At 44.7% G+C, this 13,508-nt stretch overlaps 1 protein-coding gene across 8 annotated transcripts in view; it reads right to left on the reverse strand.

Moving 5' to 3' along the window:
* LOC132452112 (solute carrier family 12 member 7-like) overlaps positions 1-13,508 on the reverse strand; it is a 51,069-nt gene that overhangs the window by 14,865 nt on the left and 22,696 nt on the right. For all 8 annotated transcript variants that reach the window (XM_060044503.1, XM_060044509.1, XM_060044505.1 and 5 more), the window contains exons 2-13: positions 10,490-10,584; positions 8,678-8,812; positions 6,831-6,977; positions 3,928-3,982; positions 3,425-3,555; positions 2,920-3,161; positions 2,480-2,694; positions 1,731-1,898; positions 1,399-1,497; positions 1,090-1,147; positions 712-886; positions 201-319 (exon numbers count right to left, since the gene is read on the reverse strand). In XM_060044503.1, the coding sequence (XP_059900486.1) occupies positions 201-319; positions 712-886; positions 1,090-1,147; positions 1,399-1,497; positions 1,731-1,898; positions 2,480-2,694; positions 2,920-3,161; positions 3,425-3,555; positions 3,928-3,982; positions 6,831-6,977; positions 8,678-8,812; positions 10,490-10,584 (1,639 nt within the window). The remainder of the gene's footprint in view (positions 1-200; positions 320-711; positions 887-1,089; positions 1,148-1,398; positions 1,498-1,730; positions 1,899-2,479; positions 2,695-2,919; positions 3,162-3,424; positions 3,556-3,927; positions 3,983-6,830; positions 6,978-8,677; positions 8,813-10,489; positions 10,585-13,508) is intronic.

Raw genomic sequence — 13,508 nt, forward strand, 5'->3', positions numbered from 1 at the left:
CAGCGATATTTTTTTTATCGCGCGATAAAAGTTTCGCGTTAACGCAGCCGTTAACGCCGATAACGGCCCACCACTACTAAAAATTCAAAATAACTTTCAGAGAAGAATAAACCAATATTGACGATATTGGGTTTGATATCAGCCCACCCATTGGGCTGTGTGTGTGTGAGTGTGTGTATGAGTGAGTGAGTTCAACTGACATGGAGAGGATGGGGGCTACAGCGTCCAGGGAGGCGATGAGGATGCCGATCTCACAGATCCCACCGGTCAGCAGCAGAGCCCAGGTGGGCTCACCGTTAGCCTTCCCATGGCCAAACACCTGCAACACACACACAGGCACGTTCACAACATATTCATCGACATACATGGCAACATTCGCTCAGGGAGCGAGAGAATGCTGACTTGCAACCGGAAGGTTGCTGGTTCGATCCCGGGCTCCAGTTTCAAGGTTTCCCTGAGCAAGGCCCCTCGCCCTAACTGCTCCTGACGATCTGGCTGTTGCCATGCATGGTCGACACTGCCTTCGTAGTGTGCATGTGTGTACGAACGAGTGAATGTTAGGCAATAATTGTAAAGCGCTTTGAGTGGCCATTGTTTAGAAAAGTGCTGTATATATACTTCCCATTTACATACAAGCAACACAAACCATTAGGGTAACTTGACTGCAGAATGTGTGTGTTGGTAGGGGGGGGGGGGGGGGGGGTGACTTACCGCCAGGAAAGGGACAATGCCATCTCGTGCGATGGCTTGCAGTAGGCGTGGCGCCCCAGTCAAGCTCTGAAGCCCCGCCCCACAGCAGGAGAAGAACGAGCCAATCACAATCACCCACGGTGACGGCCAGGACAGCGTGCCAATCACAAGGTTCCGTTTTACAGAGTCGCCAAACCTGCAGAGTGGTTGCGGATGGAGACTTTTAGTTTCAAAAAGAGGCCGTCTGAAAGACTTAGAAACATCTCACACTTGACAGTCCATGCTAAACAAGAAAAAAATAGTTTGCTGCAGATTAACGCTCACTGGAGGAGCAGACAATGTGAGCGGTGTACAACGTACAAGTTCACATCCTGTATGATATCTGACCCTCATACTTACTTGTCTCTGAGCAACACAGTGTCAATGCAGGCACCAAACAGCACCACGGAGGTCAAGTCTGGAGCACACCGTTAAGGAGAGAACCTATACTCTTCTAGAGGACAATTCAATTATGCTGAATGTGATACATGTTATTCATAGAGGTCAAAGGCCAAACATCAGGTTTCTTGGACTCACAATCCCGTTGCAAAAATTGCAATACATAGAGTTAAATAAAAAAGAAAATAATAATAATAAAGAAAATATTAAGTGTAGCCTTTTTGACATCACTCTTTGATAGAAATGTCATGGCAGCGGATGAGAGGATACAAATGAATGTGGTGGTTGCTATGGCCAGGATTGTCCCGATGGGGATGGACTTCTGGGCGTCCCGCAGGTCTCCCGATCGGTTGGAGCCGGCCATGATGCCTGGAGACAAGTCAGACAACATTTTAGACCGTTTGTTGTTTCAGGCCTAGTTTAACTAATTTGATGGTGTTCATGTAAACTAAGGTATTCATTATACATTTAATCGGTTAACCCTTACCCTGATGCTAAGGCTATATAATAACCCTTATGCATTAAGTGACATTAACTCACGGTTAATTAACGTTCCCTTCATGTGACGTGCTGTGAAGTATGTGTAAAGCCAAGAGTCGTACCGGTGACCGAGGGGAAGTAGATGCCCACCAGCAGCGTGAAGAAGGAGGCGATGTCGTTGACCACGTAGGGCAGGTACACGTCCTGGGAAGTGTCCGCCGCCAGCACCGCCGGCTGCCTCGGCTTCTCCACCAGCATGCCCAGCGGCCCGTAGTCCGACCACATGTTGTCTGGGGGGGAGACGGCCGTTAGAACACACACGGTGGTCACGTAGCGCCTGGCAGGAGGGGAAGAGAGGAGGCCCTGCATTGTCTGACACTGTGGCGGAGCACAATGGATTCTGTAACATGCCAAGGGCAGACGGACCGGGGGGATTAAGTAAGAGTTGTAGTGTGCTTGAAAACATCCTGTCTTAAGTGGCTGGTATTTTTATTGACCGGTGCTCCAGACCAGGTCATTGTAGTGCAGGTCACCATGTGCCAGCAGGGATTTGTGTTACTCTGCATTTGGAAAGTCAAAAGCCAATAATTACTTTTTTGACTTAACTAGTTGAAGTTTGCAAAAAAAAGACATACTGGGAAATTTGATGCAAAATGATGCAATGCTGTGAAATGTCCTGGCGTAGCCATTCCAAAGATCCTCGGGATATTTGTGTCATCTCGTTCATGTTTTGAAATATAAATAGTTTAGAAAAACCAAACAATCGCACAGATTGCCCTACATGGCACTGCACGACATTAAATTATGCATCCCCAATGGATTCAAAGGTGGTGGTGGTGGTGGTGGTGGAGGGCGGACGCAGTGTTCTGACCTGAGATGACACCGCTGGTGAGCCCGGGGATGCCCTGTATCACCGTGACGTTGTTAAGGACAAAGTACTCGTTGCAGGAGGCGTTGAGCGCCCTAGAGCCTCCACAGAAGAGCGCCCACAGCGCCGTGCCGACCGTCTGGTTGCCCACCTCCTCCGTCTTCAGACACTTGTCAAAGTTCAGGTTCTGGAGCGTTCGGTTTCCCAGCAGACACACACTACGGCACGGGGGAGAGGAGAGGTACATCAATGTCAAACTCTGGTCCACGCTCTTATTTCTTTAAGTCTTTGTCCCAGTGTGAACTGCTTGTGAACTCCAGGCTTACAGGGACCTCTGAAATGCTTTCGGAGAGAGAAAAGCCCTCAATCCCGCTCGCTGAGTGTAACCATGCAACATTATGGTGTACGGGAAAAGCATGTCACGTTACAGAGAGAGGACTCACGGGAAGTCTGGAGGGTCGAAGGCGGTCTTGATGACCCCGGCGTAAATGGCAAGGATGGAGAGGACGACGCAGGCCAGGAAGACCAGCGCCAGCTTGTTCACGTACTTGACCCCCACGAACACCACCAGGGACATCAGCGTCAGGCAGCAGGTGCCATACACGCGCATGTTGTTCAGCAGGGCGGCCGGCTCGTCCTCCTTCTTCTCCGCCACGAAGATGGCCGCCTGCGGCACGATGTAGGTCTGACCAAACGCAAGCACAGGGAGAAGGCTTTAGGATGTGCCTGATGCAAGGATAGGGAGGTGGCTTTAGGGTGTCCGACCCAAGCACAGGGAGAAGGCTTTTGGCTGGGTTCAGCTCTGATCAGGGTTTGGCTTTTAGGGTAAAAACCATGGATCGCAGGTGTGATGCGGTCTGTATTCGGTGCGTTGAAGTTCCAAATAAAAAAATTACATATTTTGGGAATGGATGGAAATGTACGCACGAATCATGACAGCATGCTCACCAGTAGGATCTCTATGGTGCCCAGAATGTACATGGAGCCAGCGAAGGTGGTGCCCAGATAGAAGCAGAGGCCCACCGCTCCACCAAACTCAGGCCCCAGAGATCTTGAAATCATGTAGTAGGAACCTCCAGCTGAAGGGAAGGGTACAGGCAAACGATTTGTTTTTAAATCTTATTTTACTCAATTCATCCCATTTTTAATTGCGTCAATATTCTTTATGACACAACCAATGAGCACAGACCGTCAAAAGCTAAAGCTGAACCCGAAACTGATTTCACTAATTTAACACAGTCAATGTTAATTTATAATTATGTCCCAATAACTTCAAACTTCTGAAGTCTCACTCCTAATATCATTTAAGATTGCATCCAATTTTGGATCTAGATCAATGAGGTATTACAAAGGAACATAGTGTACGTGCAGACTTGCATGAGTACGCTTCAGAAGAACATTGGATTATTGTGTATGTTGTTCCTCTGTTCCACTGAATAAAGCCTGCTTACCTGGCACAACCCCATTGGTCGCGATTGCACTCATAGAGATGGCGGTCAGCATTGTCTGTGGACGACAGATACAGATTCATTATACAATATTTCACCTCTTGGTCCTTACATACAAACAACATACAAACACCTCACGTGATATCCTTCACTTAAAATATTTTTTCATTGAAACAACACCCACAAATCTTATTGTTGCCAGGTTGTGCTAATTCTATACATCCATGGTTTTTCATGTTTGCAGTCCTATTGTGGGGCCGAGACAAAGGGTTTAGTGCAGTCATAAGCCGTGTCAGTGGGCGAAATCCGGCCCCATGCCTGTGAAATGACTTCCTTTGCTGCTTAGGCTTTAAGTCTTTGGAGATTGGTAATAGATAGCAGCTTTTCTCCGAAATCTTCACCAGAAAGCCTTCTCGTCTATAGCCCGCCTCTTACTCAACATTACTTCCGGATCAGAAGGCTAAAACCAGATATACACATAATTAATTCTTCTAAAATAAGAATATATCTAGTTCTTCTTTAACCGCAGCCAAGTAAAATACTTTTTTATAATCATTGTAGCCTTCATTGAAAAATCCATACCAGAGGAAAACAAAATAAATTACGCCGTTAATTACAATCCGTAAATACAGTGGTTAAAATTATAAACTCATGGAGTCAATTGAGCAATTGACTCCATGACTAATCCCTTTGGCGCTACTCTCTAAAGCAGCAATTTTATAGAAAGTAGCCAACACCCTATTAAACAAGTCCAATGAAGAAGGGAGAGGAGAGGGAGATGTATGTGAAGTTTCAGTTCCTTTGTATCGTGAGGCTAATGACATCTAATGCTGCACTGTCCCCTTAGCCTCCCGAAACCACCCTGATTGCACAATTTCAAATATTGTTCAACCATCCGGCCTCACTTTCCTTAAAACTAAAAAAAAATGGGCAGACGTATCAGCGCTAGGGATGATTTTCAGACGGAACTAAAAGGTGAACTTAGGAGATCAAGATGGTCTCAGGAGGCTGTGATGTCCAGGTCTGAATGGGCCATACCAGGAAAGGCTGGACTAAAGCCAATTAAGTTGACCAATGTGTTCCTACCTTCATAGCGTTGAAGGTCTAAGCTGCTGTGTCTTACTCAAGCCGAGACAGTGAGTGCATGGAAAAGTACAGGGTGGCTCGTCTCGTCAGCTGGAACGTTTGAGGAGCATTCTCTCGGTCTGTGCTTAGTTTTACAACTCATATCTTGAGAATCATTCACGCCACCAGAGGGAATGTTCCCGATACAGCTCCATGTGTTCTACCAAGGCTTTCCAGGAATGTATTTACAGATAATTTGGAGATAAAATCTGTTTTCTTTAACGATAACGATTTACATTTTAAAGTCAGTTTTACTACCGTCTTGGAACACCTGTGACTTCATGGGAAAACAGAACTGCACTATGTACTACACTGCTGCGTACGAGTTCCACAATGCATTTTAAATCCATGGATGCCATCTTCTCAAATGCCAAGCTTGTTTGCTTTGCCAATAACAAAAGTTAGGTTAACACTTGAACGTGAGAACTCATTTATTATGAGAAGCGCACAAACACCAACATGAAGTTTGATATCCGTCTATGAATGACACTCCCTTCCCCATACTGTCCTCCTAATATCCGCCAACAACTTTCACTTCACCAGCAACATGGCAACCGCCCAGTTAAGCTCTGCATCCAAACAAACCCCGGTGATCAGAAACACATTATCCAAAGAGTCCCAGTGACTCAGACATTCCAGCAGAATAACAATGCCCCATCCACGCCCCCCCCCGAACATGATAGCAAGGCTATGGAAACACCCAAGGAGGACGTGGAAGAACAGGGAGAAGCAGACAGAGTTGGAGAATGTTGCGCTCACACACCCGTTGGGATGTGGGGCGGTGGCGGCTGCAGTCTCATGAGAACCTAAAACAGTCTATTTGTTTGACTGTGTCATGGCAACAGGACTTCAGTGTGCAGGGGCGTTAGTTCTAAGTAATTGGCGGTAACCTGCAAAGCACTGTAAACAGTCAACAGTAGAGCGGACTAACACAGGCATGCAAACGGAAACGTGAGATCCGACTGAAATATAAAAAACTTGTGTAAAAGAATATAAAAAGCTACAGTGTACCACTGTAAGAAAAGCAGTGGAACACTAGAATTGAATGTGACTACATTTACCATACGTTTACATTTACATTTAAAGCGTTCCCCAATATCCAGCATCCTTGCTGTTTGTCTGCTGATGGAATTAACAACTGAAAGTTCCTTTCATTAAGTGAAAGAGGGTTCAGGGCGGGGTTGGCCTTTGAATTTCCCTGATTAAGCTTAAGCATGCCATTGTCTGCAGTGCCGTGCGTGTGTATTGTGTGCGTTTGTGTGGCAGACACCATGCACAGGGGAAGGGATTAGGAATCAAGATGTCAGGTAGCATTTGGCACGGCGAGCTGTATGAGCAGCAGAAAGCCTTTGGGGCTAAATATAGCCGGTAGGGATCAGCAGCCATGAGAGCCATCGCCCCCAACACGGTTGTTGTTCAACACACACGTCCGCAGTCGAGCGCCCGGCCCCCATCCTGAACACACCTCACACACGCCCAACGAGAAGTTTCATGGGAAAACCTGGTATGTCTTGTGTGCATACTCAGCGCCTGATTGCAATGTAATCGTTTAAAAGACGGGTGAATTTCGATTGTTTAGTCGAAAAAACGACTACCACTACACATCATGTTAATGTTGACCGTCAGGTAAACAAAGTATCCAAGTATCAGGTACATAGGTATTTATCCACCGGCCACAATCGCGGTTAAGATGAAACGAGAACGAACATCGCGGTCAGTCCACGGTGCCATTGAGCGCCGGGACACTGGTGTGGATCACGGGGCGGGTGGCCCGTACTTACACAGGAGCAGCACATCACCACGATGGCCAGGGACTCCACGATCCCCGCGGTGCCCACGATCCAGGTGAGACGCAGGAAGAGGATGACCCCGAGGATGTTCTGCAGGCAGGGCAGGTACACGCCCATGAAGGTCCCCATCTGAGGGCTCTGCAGGAGGGGGAGCGGAGGGAGCAGGGGACGCAGGGAGGGGGGGAGGAAGGAAGGAGGGGACGAAGCATGAAAGGGGGGGGGGGGGGGGGGGGCAGTGTTGGGTTATGAGTCATTTGTTAAGAAGAAATGCGAGGGAATAAAGAGAAATGAGATGCCAGTGGAACAAGGGACAGAGAAAAGGAAAGGAAGGGGGTGGGGCAAGATCATCAGAAGCACAATGGGTTAATGTTTATACATTACAATGCAAAAATAGATGTCAAATCTGCTTTAGTTTAATACAAGTGGAAGTTTACTCAAATTCCGAAGAAAAGCTATTTGTGCAAACTTGTGCTTGTATAATTGGGTGCCTTATCCGGTTGTTCTACTTCCCGGAGGTAATAAACAAGGTGTATCAGGAAGTGTGGGTCAGCAGCAGGTCAGGGACAAGCATCTCGTCTCAGAAACTAAACAACAGCCATCCTTTTCAGTGACACAGCACCGCCAACATACCAGCTACAAAATGAAGTCTGTTGGACTTTGGCAAATCACCAAGGATTCATTCTTCTATTTGATATATTAGTAAGTAGTAATCAAGGTCAAATAAACTTTAAAGTGGCCATACGTTTGATATGAAGGGAAAGAATAACTGTGGGAATAGGCTGTGGGAAAAGCTCAATTTGAATGTGCCAACTACAAAAAAAATTTATTCGCCATTTAGATGTCTTGCCAGAGATCTATGCAAAAAATACCCAGCTAGACCCTGCAGAACCAATCACAAGAAACATGCAAATCCTGGCCAACCCCAATGCAGATATGTTCCTATGATGAAACTGTGATTAGTGTAAAAGCGAATGGACGTTCAAGACTCAAAAGACGAGACTTGTACACCGTCTTGGTCATCTTGCATATTAAAACACAGAGCCACTGCCTCTGGTCCCAGATTAGTTCTGCACGGGGGTCATGGTGTCAGCTCTATTATCTTAAAGAGGAGCAAGTGAACCCACTGTTTCACCTGGAAAAATGTGTTTTGGGTTGAGAGTTCTAGGAGGGGACATTTGGTCGTCATGGTTACGACCCTTTGGGTTTGGGGGCATCTACTTTAAGTGGAAGTCTGATCTACTCTCAAAGGGAGATGCCCATATTCTTACATCACTTTAAGAACAGGCAGTTCGAGACTAGTTTTATCAACAAGAGAAGTAGAACAGCATCCTTGCATTTGTTTATTTTCTGTTTCCTGCGATGAGAAACTACACATTGTCTCACATTAATGTGTAATATCAAAAAAAATTAGTACAGAGCCGTGTGCTTTTCTATTGGGTATCATGTGGAGAAGGCTTTCTGGTCCAGTGCTACAATACCCCAGTTAGCCACTAGGCTAAGTTCGGCCACACCAAACGCGTTACTCGCGTTTGGGGCGTCGAAAATCTGCATTTTTGCATAGTGAACCATTGGTATAGGCGTAGACGCGTTACACGCGTTGAAGCGTTGCGTTAGGGCCGTTGCAAACCTTGAGACCATTCCTGGGGGCTTGTCTAACGCGTCCCAACGTAGCAAGCTATAGTAGCTTTCAACTTTCTGTACTGGCCAAGAAAAGTACCTTATTGGTGAAAACGAAAGTAACAACTGTTTAAGGCAATACACTTAATCTAAAAAAATACAATTCCTTTAGTGGTAAATAAACCACGCAGAGAATGGCAGAATAAGATGGATGGAGGTACCTTGACGGCTTTCTTTTTGGGCCCAGCCTCCTCTTCGTCAGCCTCCTCGTGCTCCTGAGCCCCCTGGGTGAGGTTGGTGTAGTTGGCCAGCTTGTTGAGGAGGGAGGACACCATGGGGTTGCTGTCCATCTCCTCCTGCATCACCAGGACCACAACACAAACGCTGATCACACGTCATGCAGGAGCATAAATGCCTTTGGTTAATATTTTATGATTATGTTTGGAATTTCATGAGTGAATAACATAATAGTCGAGGGTGGTCATTCGGAATACATAGAATTTTGTTTATTTTGTGGTTAATGGACGAGGTATGTGTCGAGGGGAAATGCGTAGCATCAAGCTGGAGCTTCACTAATTAGACTCAATAGATCCTAAACATCATGTGGATGGGCATCCAATGGTTTATACAGCAGTCCTGGTCGAATCAATCAAGCCATGTTGAGCCTGCTTGGCTGCACTGGCCTCTGAAAGCATTCAGACCCCGTCGCCTCTTCGCACACCAACACTTCATTATGATTAATAATGAATAATGATTCGCTGTGTGTAGATCGATGGGTAAAAAAATTACATTTATTCTATTTGACATTTGATGTGCAACACAGTAAAGTGTGCAGAAACTTAAATAATACTTTCCTGAATCAACGACCTTGAGCCCCTGTTTAGTCGCTCAGGGACATTTGCAGAAACTAATTACAAAATTCAAATTTCATTCAAATATTAAAAAAAGGGTACACTATTTAATTGCTGAAATTGCCAATCGATAAGGGAATCTTACAACGAATAAATAATCGATTATAAATGTTTTGGCTAACACAGAACAACCATTTCGTTTTTTCCCAACAAATGGAAACACAAAATAGACATTGTTTTGTGCGGAATACGCAAGGCTCGTATGAAACACCACTCCACAACGAGTAACCCGAGCTGAGCGGACAGTCGGAGGAGCCGTGGCCAGAGCAGGCAGGCACGAAGGACCGCTCTAATGCGTCATCGCCAGGATTACCACAGCCCGGCAAACGGCGATTACAGATACATTGACCGGTTTTATCTGCCAAGATATGCGGCCGATTAACATCTCACACGGGTCAATTTAATCAGCGAGCTTGAGCCGAGGTTCACGCCCCGAGCCGCCCCGACCATCAGGCTGCAAAACTCTGTGACTCCGTTAAAGACGACACCAGCCAAGGGAGGGGGACTGAAGGACAGTACTCGAAAACGACCAGGAGCTCAGAGATCCCACGCTGTCGAGAACGTTGCCACGTTCACAGAATAATAACCCAAAAAGGGTTTATAGCAGTACAGCGTCAGTCTTGAGTTGTGGGTAGTAAACACTACCAGGTTTAAATTAAGGGACCGGTGAAGGTACATTAATGTACGTTGGGTTTGTTTCAAAGTTTTGTTAAATTATTATTGCAGTTAAGGGCACTAGATAACAAATGTTTGGTGATAATAACACAACTGGCAATGCATCAATCCAAGTGAAGGTTGATCTGTGTCTTAACTTCCATATTTACTTGGTTTAGATAAAACTTTAATAATCCCCCGTAGGAGAAATTTGTCCTTGAAAGCCATTACTTGTTGGTATCCCAAATGTTTATAAGCACCGCATGTTACGATGACATGTTACAAAACATCAGTGATGTTGTTTCTAGAATGTTCCTTAGTGGACTAAACAAACCACCATAATGTACCGAAAGCATGGTCGCATTGTTATAAGTAAAATTTTGTACTAAATTCTCAGATTTAAAATGCAGCAATAGTAAAAGCACACAAATTGGAATATTGGACAGTCCTCATACACCACAGTGTTACCTCAAAGAGGGCCATGTTCTTGCCATCATAGCTGATGGCCTTATCGTTGTCCGTGTTGTTGATGAAAGGACTGCTTTCCTTTCGTAGACCGTCTCCTGTGGAAATAGACAGAGCAACAAAGAACTATTGTAAAATACGGAATCTAGTTACGAAGGTGAACAGAGAAAAAAAGAGGGAATTGTATCGGCAAAGGATTGATAGAGCCCAACATGACAGTAAGAAATTATGGAAAGTGATGAATGATATTATGGGTCGGAGTACTAATGCTTCTGCATCCTTCATTGAGACTGATAATGGTGTATTTATTTCTAAGCCTAAGGATGTCAAATTACCTAAATAAGTATTTTGTGGAAAAAGTTGAAAATTTGAGGGGGGGCTTTTGTACAAATGTAAAGAACAAATCGTGTCTGCTCATTGATGATCTCATAATGAAAGGCAAACAGTGTACTTTTGAGTTCAATTCGGTTGAAATCAAGGAGGTTGAAAAATTGTTACGATCCATTTCTAAAGACAACTCTGCTGGTACAGATTGTATTGATGGTAAATTACTCAGAATAGCTGTTGATTATATAGCTCTTCCTGTATGTCACATATTTAATTCCTGTCTATCTAATGGAACCTGTCCTAAAATCTGGAAAGAAGGAAAAATTATTCCCATACCAAAAGATACCAAATCCACATTCAGTGGTCCTAACTGTAGACCTATAACAATCCTACCTGTTTTGAGTAAAATTTTAGAAAGGATTGTATATAACCAAATCCATGATTATATGTCTAAGAATGATTTGATAAGTAATGCACAACATGCCTACAGAGAGGGTCATTCCACCTGCACAGTCTTGGTAAAAATGACTGACGATTGGTTAAGGGGGATTGACAATTCATTGTTATCTGGTGCTGTCATGTTGGACTTCAGCGCTGCATTTGACCTAATTTACCATAAGTTGTTGATTGAAAAACTCACGCATTATGGTTTTGGACCTATGGCAATCTCTTGGTTTGAAAATTATTTATCTTTCAGAACTCAACAGGTTTTCTTGAATGGTACTCTGTCCAACAGCATTAACATAGACTGTGGTGTGCCGCGAGGAAGTTGTTTGGGTCCGCTCTTATTTTCAATTTTTACGAATGATCTCCCGCTTGTTATTCAAGAATCCACTTTGGTTTTATACGCTGACGATTCTACACTGTACTATTCTGCATCTTCATGCTGTAAACTTAAGTCCGTTCTGTCACAAGATCTGAAAGCAGTGGTCAATTGGGTTACTGCAAATAGACTTGTTTTAAATCTATCAAAAACTGTCAGCATTGTCTTTGGATCTCGGCATAATGTAGCCAGTCAGCCTATGCTTGATCTGCAGATTTCTAGTCAGCCAGTCAAGCAGGAGAGCAAGTTAAAGCTTCTGGGACTTTCTATTTGTAACACTCTGTCCTGGACTGATCATGTTAGGCAGATAGTTGCCAAGATGAGTAGGAGCATTGCTACGGTCCGGAAATGTGCCACCTACTTACCAGCTACTTTACGGAGACAGGTGGTTCAAACATTAGTATTATGCCATCTCGACTATTGTTCTGTTATTTGGGCCTCTGCCTCTAAGACTGACCTAAGCAAACTACAAACTGTACAAAACCGGGCTGCTAGACTTGCCCTTGATAGATCTTACAGATCAAATGTAGATCAGATGCATTCTGATCTCAAGTGGCCTAAAGCTCTTGATAGGTTATCCATTAGGTCCTTGATATTTATTAAGAATGTAATTTCCACTCATGTTCCTAGAGCTGTTTTTAATGAAATTGGTTTTTGCTCTGATGCTCATTCATACGGTACTAGATCTGCAACAGCAGGGCTAGTTGTGCTCCCACACTGTAGGAGTAATGCAACGAGGAGGACATCCTTCTATAGGTCAATTTCTTTGTGGAATATACTCCCTTCGCACATTCGTGTTATACCTGTGAAGAGGGAATTCAAGAGGCAAATTAAATCCTATTTTTATTTATGTTAAATATGAACTCGGGACTCTGACTTGGCTTGGCGCTCAATGAATTATGTTTTGATGAAGGTGTTTGCGCTCTGAGGCGCCCAGATGCCCATTTATTCGTTTGTTTGACTGTTGCTATGTATTTGTAGTTTTGTCATTACTTTTACTGTATTTGAGTGATGATTAATTGTTTGTATGTTCAGATTTTAATTGGACCCCAGGAAGACTAGTCTGCCGCTTCTGCGACAACTAATGGGGATCCATAATAAACAATAAACTTCATGAGTGGATGTAATTTCTCAGAATATGGAAGGAGGCGCTGACCCTGAACCCACAATACCAGGAATTAATAATTCATCATGTGTATCGATTAAATTACAGTTTCTCTTTCACCTCTTTCAGTCTAAACCTTATTTTTGGTTTCTGAATCCCTCAGATACGTGATCAACAGTGTCGCTTTCTGCAGGTCTGCAACATTAAGCAGAGGTACTCCATTAGTCCTACCCACGAACAAAATAGCTAGGGCCAAAGCTAGAATCGACACAGCCAAGGCGACTGTAATTTATCGAGTACTGGGGCTCCTCTTGACACTCTAGCAGGGGGACGGGGGACGGGGGGGGGGGACTCTTTCAGGAATGCAAGATATCCCATTGATGTCATTCACAACTTGCACCGCCATCTCGGGCCCTCCGAGAGCTGGCGACCGGCAGGGAGAACAATTTGGAGCCCAGCTGTAAACCGCGGTTCTGGCCTTGGCATTCAAGGCCACGGGTTAAGCAAATGTTTTGGCTGAATGCACCGCGCAGAATGTGGCAACCGAGCTAGCGCGCGTGGCTCTGGCAGGTCGAGTGCATACACACAGACACACACACGTGCTTCCTACTGCGCCCCATGCGATGTGTGTAGCTGTGCTGTAAATGGATTGCTCTGTGTCGTTTAAAAAGACAATCGACTGATCCTAATATAAGACTTCATTATTGAAGCACTTTCTTTTTACACAATCAAAATGAAAGTCCAACTCTTTTTGCTTTTAATCAAAA

Source organism: Gadus macrocephalus, chromosome 23 (genome assembly GCF_031168955.1).
Source record: "Gadus macrocephalus chromosome 23, ASM3116895v1".
NCBI classification, from domain to species: domain Eukaryota; kingdom Metazoa; phylum Chordata; class Actinopteri; order Gadiformes; family Gadidae; genus Gadus; species Gadus macrocephalus.